The 20,929-nt window shown below is 41.8% G+C and overlaps 1 protein-coding gene across 1 annotated transcript in view; it reads right to left on the bottom strand.

Annotated features, from left to right (window-relative positions):
• Positions 1-20,929, bottom strand: part of LOC109912201 (LRP2 binding protein) — a 31,856-nt gene that overhangs the window by 9,691 nt on the left and 1,236 nt on the right. Inside the window, exons 2-4 of the mRNA XM_048594944.1 lie at positions 19,262-19,377; positions 16,702-16,817; positions 11,391-11,504 (exon numbers count right to left, since the gene is read on the bottom strand). Of these exons, the coding sequence (XP_048450901.1) occupies positions 11,391-11,504; positions 16,702-16,817; positions 19,262-19,377 (346 nt within the window). The remainder of the gene's footprint in view (positions 1-11,390; positions 11,505-16,701; positions 16,818-19,261; positions 19,378-20,929) is intronic.

Here is a 20,929-nt window from a genome sequence, read left to right as displayed (position 1 = left end):
GTTTCTATATTTCTAAAGAACTTCCTTGCCTGGTTGAATTTTGTAAATATAGGTGTTTGGGAGGAGCTGCTTTTAGTGTTAACACTTCATTCATAGATAATTCCCAATTAGGTTAGTATTCTGGTTTATATCAGTAAATGTGACAAATGCAAAGTGATGTTAGCATGGTTTCAAACATTGTGTTCAATTTTGATTCCATGTGGGTCTTAAGTACATGGAGAAGGACCATGTTTGAAAGTTGCTTGTTGTCCTGGGTATTGTAATTTTCAAGTCTTATCTATACGCACCACTATCAGTCAACTGTGTTAGAGAAAGCAACTGCCCATCAGGAGGCAAAGGACGTTTGATTAGTAGTTACACCCTTGTTGGTAACTAAGTAAGCCACAACCAGAAGGTTTGTGAAAAGGGACACTCTGACTTCCCTTGTAGGGCTTGGAAGAGCACTCTGGATGTCCTTGCCACAGAATGAAAGTCTTAGAGTTAACTAGTCTTCTCCTGCAAGCTGGAGAATTGCAGATGTGATTGATACCTTGTTCATAAAAGGCAGTGAGGAATCAGCCCAGTAAATACTGACCAGTCAATTTAACTTCCATGGTAGGGAAACTTCTGAAATGATTATTTGGAATAGTCGCATGAAAAAAATGTAGGTTAATTAGGAACAGACAGCACAGATTGCTTAAGGGCATATAAGGTTTAACTTGCCGGAGTTTCTGAGCAGAGAACAGGCGGAGTACGATTAGAGTAATACTGTTAAAGTGAATATATGATTATGAATAGGAAAAGTTTGGAGGGATATGGGCCAGGAGTAGGTAGGTGGGACTAGTTTAGTTTGAGATTATGTTCAGTGCAGACTAAAGGGTCTGTTTCAGTGCTGTATGACTCTATGACAATTATGGACTTCCAAAAGGTATCTGATACAGCACCACACCGTAACTGGTAGCTCATGGAATAAATGAGACAGTAGCACCATGGATACCGTACTGGCTAAAGATAGGAAACAAAGAGTAATGGTGAATGGATATTTTTCATGCTGGAGGAAGATCTGTTGTGGACTTTCCCAGGGGTTGGGATTTGGGGCAACCAATTATTTTGGAATGGACAGTTAGGTGACTGATGAAGTTCAAAGTGGAGAAGAGTTAAGAGATACATTTTGGTAGATTGTAGAGATACAGTATAAAATAATGGGTGTGCAGGAGCAGAGAAGCTTGAATTTGTATGTGCTTAAGTTATTAAATGTGACAGCACAGGTAGATTGAGCAGTAAATAAAGCATGCAGTATTCTGGCTTTATTTATCCTGGGTAATTGAAGGTGTGAACAAGGAGGTTATGTTGAACTTGTATAAAAGAAGAGTTAGACCTCAGCTCGAGTACTGTGTACAGTTCTGAACACATTTATGAAAAATAGAAGGTAGCAGCAGGACGAGGCTGTGTGAGTTGTTAACCCTGCTCTGTTTGTTATGAGCTGATCATTGAGCTCAATACCTGAACCCCACCCTCCACCCATACTCCTTGATCACTTTAGCCACAAGAGCAATATTTAGCTCCTTGTTGGAAAGAAATGTTTTGGCCTTGACAATTTTCTGGGGAATCAATTCCACAGGCCCACACTCTCTAGATGAAGAAAGTTTTCCTCATCTCAGTTCTGAAAGGTTTACCCTATCCTTAAACTATAACCCTGATTCTGGACTCCCCCACCATCAGGAACATCCTTCCTGTATCTAACCTATCTTGCTAGAATTTTAAAGCTTCCTATGAGAATCGACCCACAACCACAACCCCACCCCCGCCCCCCCAAACCCTGCCATTCTTCTAAACTCCAGTGAATATAATCCTAACTGACTCAATCTCTCCTCATACTGCCACCTCAGGAATCGACTTGGCAAACCTTCACTCCTCTGTGGCAAGAACATCCTTCCTCAAAAAAGGAGACCAAAACTGCAAGGAAGGATGTGAACACTTTGGAGATAGTGCGGAAGAGTTTTCCAAGAATGATTCTAGGGGTAAGAAACTTCAGTTATGACAATACATTGAAGAATTTGGGGCTATTTTCCTCAAAGAGGAGATCTGATGCAACTATTCAAAATCCCGAATGGACTGAACACGCAACATAGTGAGAAAGCGTTCCCTCTTGTAAAACAACTGAGGACAAGACAGTGCAGATACAAGGTAAGTTGCAACAGAAGAAAACGTGATGTGAGAACAAACTTTTCCACATGGCGAGTAGTTAGGGTCTGAAATGCACGGTGTGGAAGTGTGTTGCAGACAAGTTCAATGGAGGCATTCAAAGGAGCACTGGATGACTATTTAAATAGAAACAATATCTGGGGTTATGAAGAAAAGGCAGGAGAATGGCACCAAGTTATAAATCTCATTCAAACAGCTTTTGCAGAGACAATGAGCAGAACAGCATACTTTTGCACCATAACTATTCTGTGATTTAATTGCAGACTAGCTTGAGCTTGGCAGGAATACTGTGCCAGTTTCCTTGCTTCAGCTCCTTAGGATCTCAACTTCCATAACGTCAAGAGTTCACTGCCTGCTTTTAACAGTCTTACCTGCCACAGAATTGTACAGTTTAAATAGGAAATAGCACAAAGGTAAATGATTTTCGAACAAAGTAACATGATCATTTTCATTTGGAAACTAGGCAGATTGAATTAGAATCAATTTCTACATATATAGCTATTGATGATCTATGGTACCTCTGAAGTGTACACAGGCAGAAAAAATCTGTTTGAAAGAATAAAGGCAAAATACTGGAGGTCGGAAATAAAAACAGAAAACTCTGAAGAAGGGTCCCGATCTGAAACATTGACTTTCCTACTCCTCTGATGCTGCTTGACCTGTGTTCCTCCAGCTCCACACTGTGTTGACTCTGACTCCAGCATCTGCAGTTTTTGCTATCTCCAAACTGTTTTTATTGTTTCTCTCTCAGCACTGTTTCTGCTGCTAAAGAAACTCAGCAGGTCTGGCAGCATAGGTAAAGACAGTAACACAGTTCAATGACTCAACTTCAAAATGTCGATTTTGTATTAATCTAATTTTTTTTATTCCTTAATAGGATGTGGGCTTCACTGGCTGAGCCAGCATTTATTGTATATCGCTAGTTGCTCTTTAAGATGCTGGTGAGCTGCCTTCTTGAACCACTGCAGCCTATTTGGTGTAAACAACAGCCACAATGCCGTTATGGAGGGGGGCCTTGGTGAATTTCTGCAGTGCATTTTATAGATGGCACACACTGCCACTACTGTGCGTCAGTGGTAGAGGGAGTGAATGTTTGTGGTTGTGATGTTTTGACCTGTGAATTTGCCTACATTGAGTGAACATAATGTATCTTCAAAGTCACCATTGCAATACTGAAATTATAATATATGAATATATCAGAATTGCAACTTATTTCTTCTAGGGAAAGAGGTAATCTTTATTCTCTTTTTCTTGAATTCATCTCCAAAGCGCACAATTTCCTAACTTAGCAAGTAACTTGGTGCCAGATTTCCACCATTGCCACACTGTGTGAAAGTGAGCGCAAAATAAAAGGAAACGCAGGAAATATTCAGGTAGTCACTGGAGAAGGAACATATTTAATGCTTCAAGATCTTTCATCAGAACTCTTTGATCTGTATGGTGCATCCAGCACTTTGTTTTCATGACAAGTTTCCAGTACTACAGTACTTTCATTTTAGTGATAAAAAGAATTCTAGGGTAACACTTATGCTCTTTTCATTCTCACCTCTATGAAGTAGTAACTGGCATCTGCGCTAGATCTTTTTAAATTGATAGTTGGGAGCAGGGAAACTTCGTAAGATGTTAATTCTGTGCCCATGCCATCAGATAACAATATAATGACAAACTTCCATGAGTCACATCATTTATACAGGCCGGTGAAACTTTTGCACAGACTGCTGAGTCAATTTGGTATATTTTCAAATCAATTTGAGTAGTAGTGCTTGTAAATTTCTTATAAAGTTGTGTAATTTGGTGTAGTGGATCCAAATCAGGGTGCAGTTTTTAAAGGACTCTATTTCAACTACTGCAGCAGATTGAAATATCTTTGTCATCCTCTGAAGAGAAGATACCAACGTGTTTCATCTGAGGTGTTCGGTCAGCCTCCAGTAAGTATGAAAATGAGTCCTGTGGCCAATCTTCAGCCAGAATGTTATGCAATTAAGACTGAATACTTCAGATGACTAAATTTTCCAGAAGCGTAGGAATATAGGAGTTGGCCATTCATCCTCTCAAGGCTGCTCTGTCATTGAATAAAAACATGGCTGATCTAGTTGTGGTCTCAAACCACTTTCCTGTGTGCACCACCTTCGAATTTCTGACTCAGCATCATCTCTCCTCAAGTTTTCTCTTGCCTCTGATGTATGTTTGCTTTCAAAGGAGGTCACTTTTTTTCAGTTGCTTTTGCCAGATGCAGCAATCTTGAGTGAGTTTCTCCCAGAACATTAGGTCAATCTCAAAAATCATAAGGGAAGACTCAGAGCATCCTTTCATTGTACTTGGACTCCAGTTCTCTCTAAAAGATTGATTTGGTAAGAGAATGTTAGACATTCTAATCCAGAAGGTTAGATCTCTGGAGGTTAAAGGTAGAGTATTGGCTTGGATGGAGGATTGGCTGACTGACAGAAAGCAGAGGGTTGGGATAAATTTGTCCTTCTCTGGATGGTAAACTATTGAGGTGCCACAGGGTTCAGTTCTCAGGCCACAACTATTTACAATGTATAAGAATGATCTGCGAGCAAGGACATAGTGTAACATAGCAAAGTTCGTGGATAATACTAAAGTAGGTGGAAAAGCAGGCAGTGATGAGGAGATAAAGAGTTTACAGACAGTCATTAATAGGCTAGGAGAATGGGTCAGAATCTGGCAGGTGAAGTTTAATGTAAATAAGTGCAAGGTTGTCCATTTTGGCTGGGAAAAGGGCAAATTATTATTTAACTGGGAAGTAGATTCAAAGTGCGTCAGTGCAGAGGGATGTAGAATCCCTACAGTGTGGAAGCAGGCCATTCAGCCCATCAAGTCCACAATGACTCTCTGAAGAGCATTTCACCCAGACCCACCCACCTACCTTATCCTGTAACCCTGCATTTCCCAAGGCAAATCCAGCTAACCAACACATCCCTGGACGAAACCCATGCAGACACTGGGAGGTTGTGAAAATTCCACATGGATAGTCACCCGTGGGTGAAATCGAATAAGAGTCCCTGGCGCTGTGAGGCAGCAGTGCTAACCACTGAACCACCATGCTGCCCCTCTTAATTCTCCTATTAACTGTAGAATGAAGAAGTGTCCTCAAAAGATCCAAACTTCCAAACATTTGCATTAGGTATCAACATCCCTTGCACATAGAATAATGCCCTATACCAGCACTCACTGCACCCACGGAAACATTGCTACCCCACCAAAGGTTCACCAGGAAGCTTCATTGCCAGTTTCAATGAAGCTTGGATGTTGCCAAGCTCAATCATGTGTGAAGCAGCACAAAAAACATTTGGTCATAATGGATCTCCAGATGCTGATTTGATGCAGAACATAAACCCGACAGCTAAAATCTGGGTGTCTTTGTGTATGAATTGCAGAAAGTGGGCATGCAGGTGCAGCAAATAATAAGAAAGTCAAATGGAATCTTGTCATTTATTGCAAAAGGGCTGGATTATAAAAGCAACAAATTGTTGTTATAATTATATCAGGTGTTGGTGAGACCACATCTGGAATATTATATCCAGTTTTGGTCTTCTTACTTAAGGATACGGTGGCATTGGAGGCAGTTTAGACAAGGTTCCAGGGATGAAAGGGCTGTTGAATGAGGAGCTGCTAAATAGCCTTGGAGTTAAGAAGAATGAGGGGGAGCTGATTGGAGTTATATCAAATGCTAAAGGGGTTTGATAAGGTGGACATTGAACAGATGGTCACCCTTGTGGGACAGCCTATGAGAGGTTATAGATCGTGAGAGGAGGTAGGTTCAAAACTGAGACGAGGAAAAAATACTTCTCTCGGAGGGTTGTAAATCTGTGGAACTCACTGCCCCAGAATGCAGTGCAGGCAGAATTAATCAACAGATTCAAGAAAGAAATAGATACGTTTCTGATGAAAAGTGGGATAAAGGACTGTAGGGAGCAGGCAGGAAAGTGGAGTTCAGACCAGGATAAGATCAGCCATGAATTGCCACCTCCTGCTCCTAATTCCTATGTTCCCTGTGACAAGCCCAATTAATCCAAATGTCTCCATGTGGTGCATATGCTAGGCAGCCCAGCTCAGGCAAGCCACTGAGTCTGGTGTTTTACGCTGCCATCTGATCTTCAGAAGTATCTGAATATAGCTCATGTGAACGTTGTTGAGGTCCTCGGCATGACACTGTTACAATGTCCAAGTATCACATTCATAGAGTGAGCAAGGACTATTGTTCTATAGATGTTCACTTTATTTAGGCAGACTGAATCCTCTTCACTGCCAGTGTGCGGTTCAAGTTTACTGAAGGCTGTATTTACATTAACAATTCCTTACATTTATTTTCTCGTCATTATAGATAGCTCAAGAGAGTATGTATTGATGAGGTGAGTGAACATCTGCACTGCTAACAGGTCATGGTCATGGACCGAAATTTTGGGCTCAAGGTGGTTTCAACAGCAGATTAGTGCAATTCTTCAGTTTTCTACATGCTAATCTTAAGGTCATAGTTGTTGTAGCATGTAAGAACAAATCCATGCTCTACACCTTAAGCTATGACCTGGAGGATAATGCAGTCATCGGTCTGGAATCATTTCATGTTTCAGCAGCTCTGCCCCCACTTGATATCTGATTTCTTTACCAGAATCACCAGTATGGAAGATATCAGATATCATGGTGCCGAAAAACATGCAGAAGAAGGTTGGTGCCTGAACACTGTTCTTACATGGATAAAAATAGTTCAGTCATTTCTTTTGACCAGGCATTGATCTCCAACTTTGTAACCTTCAGCTGGGACAGAATCAGTTCCTAGGCAGGAGTGTGTTCGTATTCATCATCTCTAATAGCATGGCAGGGTTAGGAAAAAGGCAAGAGATGGCAATCTGTGGAACTCCATTGACTTCTTCCTCCTTGATGGATCAAAGCCAGCTGAGGATGTAATTAATGTTCTCTTTGCCCAATCCTCCTAGAATTTGGGTGTTTTTGTAAGCAGTGTCATCCTGTCCGCACCAGGGATTGGTGATGAACAAGACTAAGACACATAGAAAGATTTCAGAACATCACAGAATCTGTTCTAGTCTTTGTAGTCTGTGTTTTGTTACAATTCTATTAAAAACCATTCAAATTTAAAGCAAAATATCCACTAATTAACTGTTAGAATGAGGGCACAAGATTTCATGTATTAAACAAAAATAAACCTTACTATACATTTAAAAAATACCTAAAGAAATCGAGTGTGGTACTACGCCCTTCATACTTTAGTTTATAAGCTACATATGCTGTGAATCCTGTTTTACATCTACTTGACTCCCTCCACCTCACCCTAAGAGTTATCTTATAAAATATAATGGGGATCCTTCCATTAGCATTTAGCCAAGTGGTCCTCCATCTTTTCTCTAATCTGTGGACACAACTGTAGACTACTTAATTCAAACTTAGGCTTCATTATATTCTTCAGGCTAAAATGCTTATTTTCACTGTAAAGGTTATGGTAGATATTTTTCCTCTTACTCCAAGCTAGGCAAATCTTATCATCTCTTCCTCCTCCATGAGCTTTGAAAGAGGTACAATCTACATAAGACAAAATCTGCAACTGGCTTCTGTGAGAAGCACTCAGAAAAATTAAACAAAGGAACCCTCTAACTCCCACAGCCCTTCTCCACGATAATGTGGCAAATTTGGAATGCCCAAACAAAAGTAAAATAATTATTTTCATTTTCAATACAAAACTTTGATTCTATAACTCGAAAGAATATCTTTTAATAGCTAAAGCAATTTTACAACCCTCTTTTCCAGAATTGCTAACTTTTAGCCTTTTTCCTCTGGAAACTACAGAAATAATGTTAAATATTTTAGTGAAGTAATGGTAAACATCCTGGCTTCATTAAAAAGCTCAAACAGAGGCCATCCATTCTTCTAGGTTTTAACTGTAATGAACCCAAGATTGTTTGATTTACATTTTCTTCAGGGTTGTTTACTAGGTTTTCAATCATGCTTTCTATTTTTTTTACATGTAATACTTCAATCCCCACCCTAAAAGTTATATTCTTAAAACCAATAATTATATCTCTAAAACACACTTATTATGGAATCAGATAGTCATAACATTATGACTGAATTTTGTCTGTTTTCTGATTTAGCCTCCTTCTGAGGTAACTTTGGGCAGTCTTGCAGATGTTACGCATGTGCATGTTAGTAAATTTCAAAGACTGTACCAAATCAATTACAGTCATAAGAGACTTATAGCATTGAAACAGGCACTTTGGCCCAACTCATCTATGCCAAACAGGTTTCCTAAACTGAACTAGTCTCATTTGCCTGCATTTGGCTCATATCCCTCCAAATCTTTCCTATCCATGTACCTTACCAAACATCTTTCAAATGTTATAATTGTACCCACTTATACCACTTCCTCTCGCAGCTCGTTCTGTATGCACACTACATTCTTCGTGAAAAAGTTGCCCCTCATGTCCCTTTTAAATCTTTCCCTTCTCACCTTAAACCTATGCCTTCTAGTTTGGGACTCCATACCCTGGAGAAAAGGCCTTTGCTATTCACCTTATCTATGCCCCTAATGGTTTTATAAAACTCTGTAAAGGTTACCTCTTAGCCCCCAGTGCTCCAGGGAAAAAAATCCCAGCCTATCCAGCCTCTCCTTATAGCTCAAACCTTCCAGTCTGGTAATATCTTTGTAAATCTTTTTTTTGTGCTCTTTCCAGTTTAATAACATCCTTCCCATAGCAGGGCGACCAGAATTGTACGCAGTACTCCACATACAGCCTTACCAATGTCCTGTACAACTGTAACATGACATCCCAACTCCTGTACTCAGTGCTCTGACCGATGAAGGCAAGTGTGCGAAATACTTTCTTCACCACCCTGTCTACTTGTGACACACTTTCAAGGAACTATGTACCTGCACCCACAGGTCTGAGTTCAACAGCACTCCCCACAGCCCTACCATTAACTGTGTAAGTCCTGCCCTGGTTTGTCTTACCAAAATGCAGTACCTCATATTTACCTGAATTAACGCCATCTGCCATTCCTCGGCCCACTGGCCCAGTTGATCAAGGTCCTGTTGAAATCTTAGATAACCTTCTTCACTGTCCACTATACCACCAATCTTGATGTCATCCACAAACTTTTAAATCATGCCTCATATTATCTTCCAAGTTGTTTATATAAATGATGAACAACAGTGGACCCAGCACCAATCCTTGTGGCATACTACTGCACACGGGCCTCCAGTCTGGACAACAACCCTCTACCACCAACCTCTGTCTCCCACCATCAACCCAATTTCGCATCCAATTAGCTAGCTCTCCCTGGATCCCACGTGATCTAACCGTAATAACCAGCCTATCATGCAGAACGAAGGCCTTGCTAAAGTACATGTAGACAACGTCTATCGCTGTGTTTATCTATCTTCTTCATCACCTCTTCAAAAAACTCAATCTCCTGCACAAAACCGTGCTGATTATCCCAAATCAGTCGTTGTCTTTCCAAATGCATGTAGATCCTGTCTCTCAGAATCTCCTCCAACAAATTACCCTATTTTGAGATATGGATCACAAGTGAATGTAGTGGTCAGCATGCCTATTGCACAGCACTCTTTGCAAAGAACTGTCTGCACTTCAAGGGTGTTAACTTTCTAAAATTCCCGAGATTTAGGTAACTTCCAGAAGAATAGAAAGTAGCAAATATGGTGCCTTTATTTAAGAAGGGACACAGTAAACAAAAAACTATACGGTTGACTTGTGTTGTGGAGAAAGTGTTAAGAATTGATCTTAGAGAAGAATTCAAGATAATTGAGAACAGTGAGCATGGTCTTGTGAAAATGAAATTGTATTTTTCCAATTTTTGGAGTTCTTTGAAGGAATACATGCACTTAGGATAAGGAGAAGCCTGTTGAAGTATTGGATTTCCAAAAGGCAAAAGATTATTGTACAAAGTGGAAGAATATGGAGCAAGGGGTAACATACTAACATGGATAAAAGATTGGCTGGCATGGACAAGTGCAGTCCTGCAGGAGCCTCAATGTTTTACAGTTCATATAAATGACTTAGACGAAAGGAGTGAAGGCATGGTAGCTAAATTTGCAGGTGACAGCAAATAGCTAGGAAATTATATTGTGAAAACTTGCAAATGGAAAAGTATAATGTGGGAAAATGTGAAGTTTTTTACTTCGGCAGGTAGAATGAAAAGACAGAATATTACTAAGACAGTGGCTATGGAACTCCAAGGTGCAGAGAGGCATGGATGTTCAAGCGCATGAGTCACAAAAAGTTAGTATGCAGATACAGCATGAAGGCTAATTGGATGCTATCCTTTATTATGAGAGGAATTAAGCATCAAAATAAGGATGTTTTGCTTCAGTTATATAGAGCATTGGTGAGATCACATCTCGAAAGCCATGTACAGTTTTGGTCTCCTTATCTAAGGAATAATGTAAATACAATGGAGGCAGTTCAAAGGCGTTTTCCCAGATCAATACCTGGAATGAGAGGGTTTTCTAATGAGAATTGGTTGGTCAAGTTGAGCTTGTTTCTCCTAGGTTTAGAAGAGTGAGGGGTGATTAATTGAAGTGTACAAGGTCCTGAATGGTCTTGCCAAGGTGAACGTGGAAAGGATGCTTCCTATTGTAGGTCAATGCTGAACCAGGGTACATTGTTTCAAACAAAAACAGAAGTCTGATGTATTCAGTTCTGAGAAAGGGTCACTGCACCCAAAATATTAACTCTGATTTTTTCTTTACAGATGCTGCCAGACCTGCTGAGCTTTTCCAGCAACTTCTGTTTTTGTTCCTGATTTACAACATCCGCAGTTCTTTTGGTTTTCACACTGTTCCAAAATAAGGGTTTGTCTAATCAGGACAGGTGAGAATTCTTTTCTTAACTCTCAGAGAGAAACTTTGGAACATTCTGCCTTGGAAAGTAGTGGAAGTGGCATCATTGAATATTTTTAAAGACAGTTAGCAGGGCAACTGAGGGTTATTGGCTATAAATGGGAATGTGGACTTTGAAATGCAAATAGATCAGCCACGATCTTATTGAATGGCAGAGCAAGCTTGAAGGGCCAAATGGTCTACAGCTCCTATTTTACGTTTGTATGTTCACTGAATGGAGGAATGATTCTCCAATTTATTCTATTTGTAATATGACTGGCACACAAAGATATGGTATCAAAACACATTAGACAGTAACAGTAGTTTATTTACTCACAGGATTCTCCTTAGTGCCTAAGCCATCATAATACATCACACCAAGCTGATAGAGAGCTTGGAAGTCTGTGTCTTTAATTTTGTTAAACTCTTCAAAAGCTGTTTCATAGCATCCCTGAAGCATATGTAAAAAAGCCAATCAAACAATTAGAGTAATTTTCAATTTTGTTCTTAAAAAAAAATAAAGCTTGCTTCCTGCAATCAGCCTTCTTAGACATATGTGGGGGTTTGGGTCTTAGTCTTTAAGTAAAGTTAGTTGATTTAGGAAGATCTGAGTCCATTAACTGGCAGCATCTGGTCATGAAATAGCAGTAGCAGATGCTATAAGAAAGGCAGAAACCTTCAGCTGGACTTTTGGGCCCTCTGCTGTATGAAGGGCTGGAGATGGATGAGGAGGCATGAAACACCTGGCCTGCCTCCTGACTTCCCATCTATCCCTACTTTTAATTTTGTTCAGGGGATATGGGCATTGCAGTTTGGGATAGCATTTATTGCCTATCCCTAATTGCCCCTGAGACAGTGGTGGTAATTGGTCACTGGAACAACTGCCGTATGTTTGGTGTAGGTACGCTCACAATGCCAATGAAGTGAAGGCAAGGTGAAGCCACTGTACAAACCACTCACCCTAGGGCCTATTGAAGCCCTTAAGTAGCCAATTAATAGTCAATTAAGAGCTTCATCCCATCCCGTATTATTGTACCCATAATAGGGAAAGGCATGCCAAATTGGTGACTACAGAGCTTTTTCTAGGCAAGAGGTGCCAGAGCAACGGGGTTCAATTATTTCGGGGCTCCCTGTGCTCATCAGAGACGGATGAGCCCCCACCTGCTGCTGAGAGCTGCCAGACTGGCCTCATCAACAAACCGTGCATACCCTCTGTCCCACCTGCTTTAACCTCTTCTTCCTGTTCGTGGACCAAGTCGTAGTCTTGGCAATGGCAACCGCTCAACCACTTCTTTTTTAATCCGTGGGCTGCAGGCGTCGCTAGCTGGGCCAGCTTTTATTGCCCACCCTTACTTGCCTTTGAGAAGGTGGTAGTGAGCTGCCTTCTTGGAGCATTTGGGTATATTTGGTTTAGGGAAAGAGTTAAAGGATTCCATACAGTGGTATTGAAGGAACAGTGATATATTTCCAAGTCAGGATGGTGAGTAGCTTGGACAGGAACTTGCACATGCTGGTGGTGGTGTTCCTATATAACTTCTGCTTATCTTTCTAGATAGTGGTGGTTGTGGATTTGGAAGGCACACTGCTGGGAGTACAATAAGATTAGACAGTACCTTTTTTAAGGTGAGACTTCTTATAGAAGTTTCATCCTAGGACAATAAATGCCCAGACGAGTGTTAAATGGCTGCAGGGCACTTAGCATACTGATGTTTTAGTTGGGGCAGGAAAAACAAGGCCCTGCAAAATCCAGCTACTTACATTATGTTGGTTTTATTACTTTTTAGCTGATATGGTACTCGGTCTTAAAGTTTGGCCAGGATTTCACAGACGTGTTTCCAATCAACTGGCCATCATGTCAGAGGTGAGCTTGCCTCTCCTAGCCCTGGAAGCCACAAGCAGGAGGTGACTACTGCTGGGAATGCAAAACTCTGCATCAGAGGATTGATGGAGCCCTAGAAGAAGGGTGGGCTTAGCAGTTTAGGCAGAACAATTAGGCAGATCCAGGAAGGCAGAGCTGATTACAAAGGCCGGAGGGTTTTTTTTGTGGTCACAGCTGGGCTGATCAATGCATCTATGGGTCTGTTTCGTGTTGCATAAGGTGCCTGCTCTTGAAGACTCACCCCTGCTCTCCTACTCTACAACCAAGGAATATTTACTTTTACTATTAATTTGTCCAACAGTGATTGGATGTGGGATCTGCCTCCTTCCTGCTCTTAGGGAGGTGGATATCTACCTGCAGAATCTACCTACCGACTGCAGAATCATTTTACCAAATTTACAAAATTTTAAGTAAAACTGCCCTCTAATACTTTATTAACTAATTAAACTCTGTAGTAAAGTGTCTGCTACAGTTTTATTTTTGCCTAATATTTGATTGATTTTTGAGATAATGTCACAGAATATAATAGGAATTAAAAGATTATATAATTTGGGGTTGAATGGGCTGAATGGCCACCTTCTGCACTGAAAACGTGTTCTGTTGCTACATGTTTGGCCATGAATGATAGTAGCAGATGTTTAGCAACAACCTATCTTTACTATTCATTTAAAGTTTTGTTAGGTTGAGGGAAGAAATTACCAGCAAATTAAAAGGAGTGAAAATCCAGGATACAAAGATGAAAAAAATCCCCTTGTGTAGTTTTAATTTAGAAACAAACACACAACTCACCTGTTATAAAGGAGATAGCAAGAACAGCAGATGCTGGAGTCAGAGTTAATACAGTATGGAGCTGGAGAAACACAGCAGGTCAGGCAGCATCAGAGCAGCAGGAAAGTCGGCGTTTTAGGTTCACACCCTTCATCAGGACTGGAGAAGAAGGGATCTCGGAAATAAATTGGGGGGGGGGTGGTTTAGGCTGGGGGAAGGTAGGTGGGACAGTGATAGATGAATGCAGGTAGGGGGTTGTGGAGGTTGGTCACTGAGAAGGATGGGGCGGATAGGTGAGAAAGAAGATGGACAGGTTGTGTCAGGTGAAGGAGGCGGGGATGAGAGGGACAGTTGGACATGGGATGAGGCTGGAGTTGGGGAGATTTTGAAACTGGTGAATTCTCTGTTGAGGCCATTGGGTTGTAAGCTCCCGAGGCGTAAAATGAGGTGTTGTTTCTCCAGTTTGCATGTGGCGTCATTGTGACACTGGAGGAGTCCTAGGATGGACATATCACCAAGAGAGTGGAAGAGGGAGTTAAAATGATTGGCAACTGGAAGGTGTTGTTGATTATAGTGTACAGAGTGCAGATGCTCTGTGAGTTGGTCACTGAGTCCACGCTTGGTTTCACCGATGTAGAGGAGACCAGGTTGGAGGATGTACAGATGAATCCCTGTCAGATTTGGAAAGATTGGAAAGGCGCCAACTCTCCAAAACCACCTCCTATTGTCCCCTCGATTATAACCCCAGCCCTGATCACCAAACCATTATTTTCCAGACCATTGATAACCTCATCACCTTAGGAGACCTCCCAACCACAGCCTCCAACCTCATTGTTCCCCAACTCTGCACTGCCCGTTCCTATCTCCTTACCAAAATCCACAAACTTGACGACACTGGTCGATCCATTGTCTCTGCCTGCTCCTGTCCCACTGAACTCATCTCCGCTTACCTCGACTCTGTTTTTTGCTCTCGGTCCAGGAACTACCTGCCCACATTCAGGACAGTACCCATGCCCTCCACCTCCTCCAAGACTTTCAATTCCCTGGCCCCCAACACCTCATCTTCACCATGGGCATCCCTATACATCTGTATCCCCCACGCAGATGGCCTAAAAGCCCTTATCTTCTTCCTCTCCCACAGACCCAAACAGTCACTGTCCACCAACACCCTCATCCCCTTAATGGAACTTGTCTTCACCCTCAACAACTTTTCCTTTAACTCCTCCCACTCCCTTCAAACTAAAGGGGAGGCTACAGGCACCTATATGGGTCCAAGCTATGCCTGCCTCTTTGTTGGATACATGGAACAGTCCCTCTGTTACACTGTCACCATCCCTCACCTCTTCCTCCACTACATTGATGACCATATCGGTGCTGCCTCATGCTCCCATGAGGAGCTTGAACAGTTCATCAACTTGACCAACACCTTTCACCCAACCTCAAATTCACCTGGACCATCTCTGATACCTCCCTCCCCTTCCTGGACCTCTCTGTCTCTATCTCCAGTAACCATCTCAGCACTGACATCTATTTCAAACCCACCAACACCCAAAGCTACCTTGACTACACCTCCTCTCACCCACCCTCTTGCAAGAATGTCGCATCTGCTCCCAAGGTGGAGTGTTCCACTCCAAGACATCCCAGATATCTTCCTACTTCAAGGACTGCAACTTCCTCCCCCTCCGTTGATTCATAATGCCCTCACCGCACTTCTGCCCTCAAACCCCCTTCTCCCAACAAAAATAAGGACACAGTCTCCCTGGTCCTCAAATTCCACCCCATCATCCTCTGCCACTTCTGCCACCTGCAATCTGTCCCCATCACCAGATATTTCCTTCTCCAACCCTATCTGCCTTTTGTAGGGACCGCTCACTCCGTGACTCCCTCGTCCGCTCCATACTCTCCACCAACACTGTCACACCCAGCACTTTTCCCTGCAACCGCAGGAGGTCTACACCTGCCTCTAACCCTCTCCTCTCACCTCCGTCCAAGGCCCCAGACAATCTTACCAAATCTGACAGGGATTCACCTGTACATCCTCCAACCTGGTCTCCTCTACATCAATGAGACCAAGAGCAGTCTCAGTGACCAAATTGCGGAGCATCTGTGCTCTGTACGCTATAATCAATAACACCTTCTGGTTGCCAAACATTTTAACTCCCCCTCCCACTCTCTGGGTGACATGTCCATCCAGGGCCTCCTCCAGTGTCACAATGATGCCACATGCAAACTGAAAGAACAACTCCTCATATTCTGCCTCGAGAGCTTACAGTCCGATGGCCTCAACTTAAAATTCACCAATTTCAAAATCTCCCCAACCCCAGCCTCATCCCATGTCCAATCCTCCCTCTTGTCCCCGCTCTTTGACCTGACACAACCTGTCCATCTTCTTTCCTACCTATCCGCCCCACCCTTCCCACTGACCAATCTCCACAACCCCCTACCTGCATCCACTTATCACCATCCCACCTACCTTGCCCCATCTCCAACTCCTCCATTTATTTCTGAGCTCCCTTCCCCCTCCACAGTCCTGATGAAGGGTGTAAACCTGGAACATCAACTTTTCTTCTCCTCTGATGCTGCCTGACCTGCTCTGTTCCCCCAGGTCCACAATGCACTGACTTTCACCTGTTATAAAGTTAGGCAGAGATGAGACAAGAAAATATCTGGTAACATGGTTACAGTTCATGAACGTCCACATACTCATATCGAAGTAAACAAAAATAGACCCATTGCAGACTTTGCTTCATATTTATTTCTTTTGTAGAAAAGGAAAGGTAGCCAGCAATAAGTTTTATTGTCAATAATCACCTACAATAATGTTTACTCCACAATTCTGATGACAAAATTAGATGTTAAAGCACATGATACAAACTGTTAATTCCGTAAAGCAAATAAGAAAAACAAAAGAACAAATAATTTTAGTGCTTTTTTTATCTCTGTAAACCACTGACAATCTCATACCTTCTTTGTTGGCTATATTTATGAATTTTTATCTTACCTCTTCAAAGTAGAGTTGCCCCCGTAGGAAAATTGCTTGCAAATCTCCATCTTTGATTCGTTTCCTTAAGATGGCATCTGCCCTTTTCACATCAGATGTTTTCCTGAAGTTTTTAGCTGAACGTAAAGTACAAAAATATGCATGTACATTGTATATTTCCACAGTACCACAGATTCCTTGGGGGAGTAAGTCAGCTCAATGGGGTGGATGGCCATTGTGGATCAGATTGGAGCTAACAGCACAGAGTTCTGGCTGGAGAGGATTCAGAACCTGCCTCCTTGCTCTAACCATGTTTTTTGTATTACCCATTCCTAATTGCCCGACAGAAAGTGGTGGTAAGATTTCTTGAACTGCTGCAGTGCATGGATGGTAGATGAACTCACATTGCTGTTAGGGAGTATAAGGTTTTTGATCCAGCGGCACTGAAGGAACAACGATATATTTTCAAGTCAGGATCATGAGTAACCAGAAGGGGAACTTGCAGATGGGACACCACCACAAGACACAAGAGCATAAATAAAGCCATTTGGCCCATCTGGTCTGCTCTGCCAATCAATCCCATTCTCCCGTTGTCTCCCTGTAACCTTTGATCCTCTTGACAATCAAGAACCCATCTATCTCTGTCTTAAATATACCCAATGACCTGGCCTCCACAGTCTTCTGTGGCAGTGAATTCCATAGATTCACCACTCTCTGGCTGAAGATGTTTCTCCTCATCTCTGTTCTAACGGGTCTTCTCTTTACTCTAAAGCTATGCCCTCGGGTCCTAGTCTATCCTGCTAATGGAAACATCTTGCCAATATCCACTCTGTCCAAGCCATTCATTATTCTGTTAGTTTCAACCGGATCTCCCCTTATCCTTCTAAGTTCTATCGAGTATAGACAAAGAGTCCTCAAATGTTCCTCCTATGTTAAGCGTTTCATTCCTAGGATCATTCTTATGAACCTCCTCTGGACCTGCTCCAGGGCTAATACGTCCTTCCTGAGGTATGGGGCCCAAAATTGCTCACAATACTCTAACTGTGGTCTGACCCAGAGCATTAAAAAGCATCAGAAATACATCACTGCTTTTATATTCTAGTTTTCTCGAAATAAATGCCAACATTGTATTTGCCTTCCTAACTACCGACTCAACCTGCAAGTTTATCTTAGGAGAATCCTGGACCAAGACTCCCAAGTCCCTTTGCACTTCAGATTTGTGAATTTTCTTCCCGTTCAGAAAATAGTCTATGCCTCTATTCTTCCTACCAAAGTGCATGACCTCACACTTTCCCACGTTGTGTTCCATCTGCCACATTGTATCCTATCTGTCCCTGTATATCTGCTGTCCTTACCCTTTCAGATGGTAGTGTTATTAGTTGTCTAAAGAGCTTGGGAATTGCTGCAATGCATCTTGTAGATAGTACACACTGCTGCCCTTGTGCATTGGTGTTGGAGTGAATATTGAAGGTGGTGGATCAGTTGCCAATCTAGTTGGCTGTTTTGTCCCAATGGTGTCAGATTTTGAGGGTTATTGGAGCTGCAACCATCCAGCTAAGTGGAGACTATTCTATCACGCTTCAGACTTGTGCCTTGCAGATAATAGACAAGCACCCAGGAGAGACTCCATGGAGCACTCACTGTAGATTTTCCAGGGTTTGACCTGCTCTTGTAGGCACAGTATTCATATTGCTGGCCCAATTCAGTTTCTGGCTAATGGTAATCTTCCAGTGATTATGCAGTGATCTCAAGGAGAGATGATCACTTGTGTGGTGCACTAGTTTTTTTCTGCTTATCAGCCCAGGCTTGAATATTGTCCAGCTCTTGCTGCGTATGAACATGAGCTGCTTCAGTATCTGAAGAAATAAGGTCATTAGCCGTAGTCCACAAAGGATCAAAGGCATCTATCACTATTAGAGAATGGGTTGTGGGGTTTCTGGGGCACCTCTTTACATCAAGCATTGGGAAGGTTAAGATGGCAGAGCTCTATAAACGACCACAGTTGTTACAGGGATCATGGCATTAATTTGGAATACACTCTAGCCATCTGGCCAAATGAATGGACTCGTCCCCATTTGAAAAAGGTGTTGGCTATTCAGTCCCTTGAGCCCATTCTACCATTCAATTATATCATGCCTGATCAGTATCTAACTTAATTTTCCCAATTTATTACAAATCCCTCAATACTGCTGATAACTCTATAAATCACAATTTTGAAATGTTCAATTCACCTAGCCTCAACGATGTTTTTTGCAGGTAAGAGATCCAGATTTCCAATAAAATTTTGATGGAAGAATTGTTTTCTGATTTCACCCCTGAATGGTCTAGCTCCAATTTTTCTTATGCTCTGTTCTTATGTTTTTATGCTGTTTTGTTCTGGATGGACTCCCACACCAGAAGAGATTTCTATTTACAATATCTAGCCCTTGGAATATACTAAATACCTCAATTATATCATTCCTTACTTTTTTTTTGTCAAGTCGACCGTATTCAAATTTGTTTCCAGGAAATTACCAGGGTATTTTCAACAGGACTTCTCTCAAATTTTTAAAAACATTCTTGTTCCTACATCATTATTTACCTAAATTCTGGGCAGCGCTGTTCTTGATCCCACGCTCTTGCAATGACGAACACTTACTCGTTTGCTTCTGAGGCAACAGTTCAGATGTTAATTTGTTTCGATTTATTGACTGCACCCTGCAATTTATTTCATTATTAGAATGCTGAAATTCAAGCTTCCAGTGGTTAAAAATGGTTATTTATTAAAACTTACAAATGATCTAAGCACTGTTTAAAAATTTCACATTTGTCCGCACAGCCCGAGTAATTCTGCTTTAAAGATTCCATTTTTACAAATCAATATCCTTTAGAACTAGGATTCCTGTTTATATATCGGACAACGCACCGACCTTATGTGTGTAAAACCAAGGCAGTAAGACCAATTTGAAGAACCAACGGTCTAAGCTGAATGGATGCCTGAAAGACGTCTATTGATTTTGACAATCTTTTAAGTAATTCCTTCAGTAAACCTAAAGCGATCGTTATACGTGTTTCAGAACCCAAGCCGAGGAGGAGTGTTCTTTCAACTCCACAGTCTGCCTAATGCAGCCCTCCAACCATCAATGGAAAATGATGGTAATGCCACCAAATAACCTTATCAAGGCCCAAGTTCATTTTCAGATTAACACTGGGTCGTCCTGAGGCTCGCTGAGGATTCCCAAATTTGAATGAAGAGATTTCTGTGCTTTGATTATGGGACATTCTGATCACATTACATTTCAGGTTGAGAAGGCTGAGCATGGGACATCTGATCACTTGATATTTACAAATGCCATAGCATTTTACCCTGGCAGATATGAATGGGGGTTGGTTTAGCTCAGTTGACTGGACAACTGGTTTGTATTGCAGAGTGATGTCAACAGAGTGGGTTCAAATTCCAGACCAGCTGAGGTTACAATGAAGGATTCTCCTTCTCAATCTCTCCCCTTGCCTTGGGCGTGATGGCCTTCAGGTTAAGACCACCACCCAGTTGTTTCACTCTCTCCTTAATGAGAGCCAGACCTATGGTCTGGTCAAACTATGGCAACCTTACCTTTTTAGCTATGTATTTATCTCGCTGTTTACAGAATATATAAGGTGCCAAACCTATAGCCTGCCAGCCACACATGGCATTTCATTGACAGACACCTGCTTAAACTGGTAGACAGATTTACAGCTCATTAATATGATTGTCATAATTAATTATAACATAATCATACTCTAGAACAAACCAGGAAAAATAATACTAAACTATTTTTTGTAATTTATTTTATTTCATTCATATGTTAATTGAGTTGGAATTTCAAATACAGGTAAGTGGAAGATTATACAAGGAGCTGCCCCTCCAACAAAGGACCTTCCTTTCCCTATGTGCTGCTGCAGGCTTAATTGGTGAGCCCATCAGCAGCAAATGCAGGAGAAGCACTCCATGGCCGGGACTAGTGGCAGAGAGTCTGCAGGCTGGGTTTTAGAATAGGATGCTTTTTTGGAGACTCTGGCTTGTGGAGAGGGCTAAGGAGACAAGGGTCATACCACAGAGAGAAGGCAACGAGAGTCATGTGGAAGAGAGCAACTGTGAGTCAGGCCATATGGTGAAGGCAGGAATGATATTCAGCCCACCAGGTAGGTCCTGCTAACGTTCCTTTTTTAAAAAAATTGCTTTTTACAGTGAGATAACAAGGTGCAGCGCTGGATGAACACGCACTCCATG

Source organism: Rhincodon typus, chromosome 3 (genome assembly GCF_021869965.1).
Source record: "Rhincodon typus isolate 14 chromosome 3, sRhiTyp1.1, whole genome shotgun sequence".
NCBI classification, from domain to species: domain Eukaryota; kingdom Metazoa; phylum Chordata; class Chondrichthyes; order Orectolobiformes; family Rhincodontidae; genus Rhincodon; species Rhincodon typus.
Note: the sequence above shows the minus strand (reverse complement) of the source record. Positions and strands in the feature narration are given on the sequence as shown.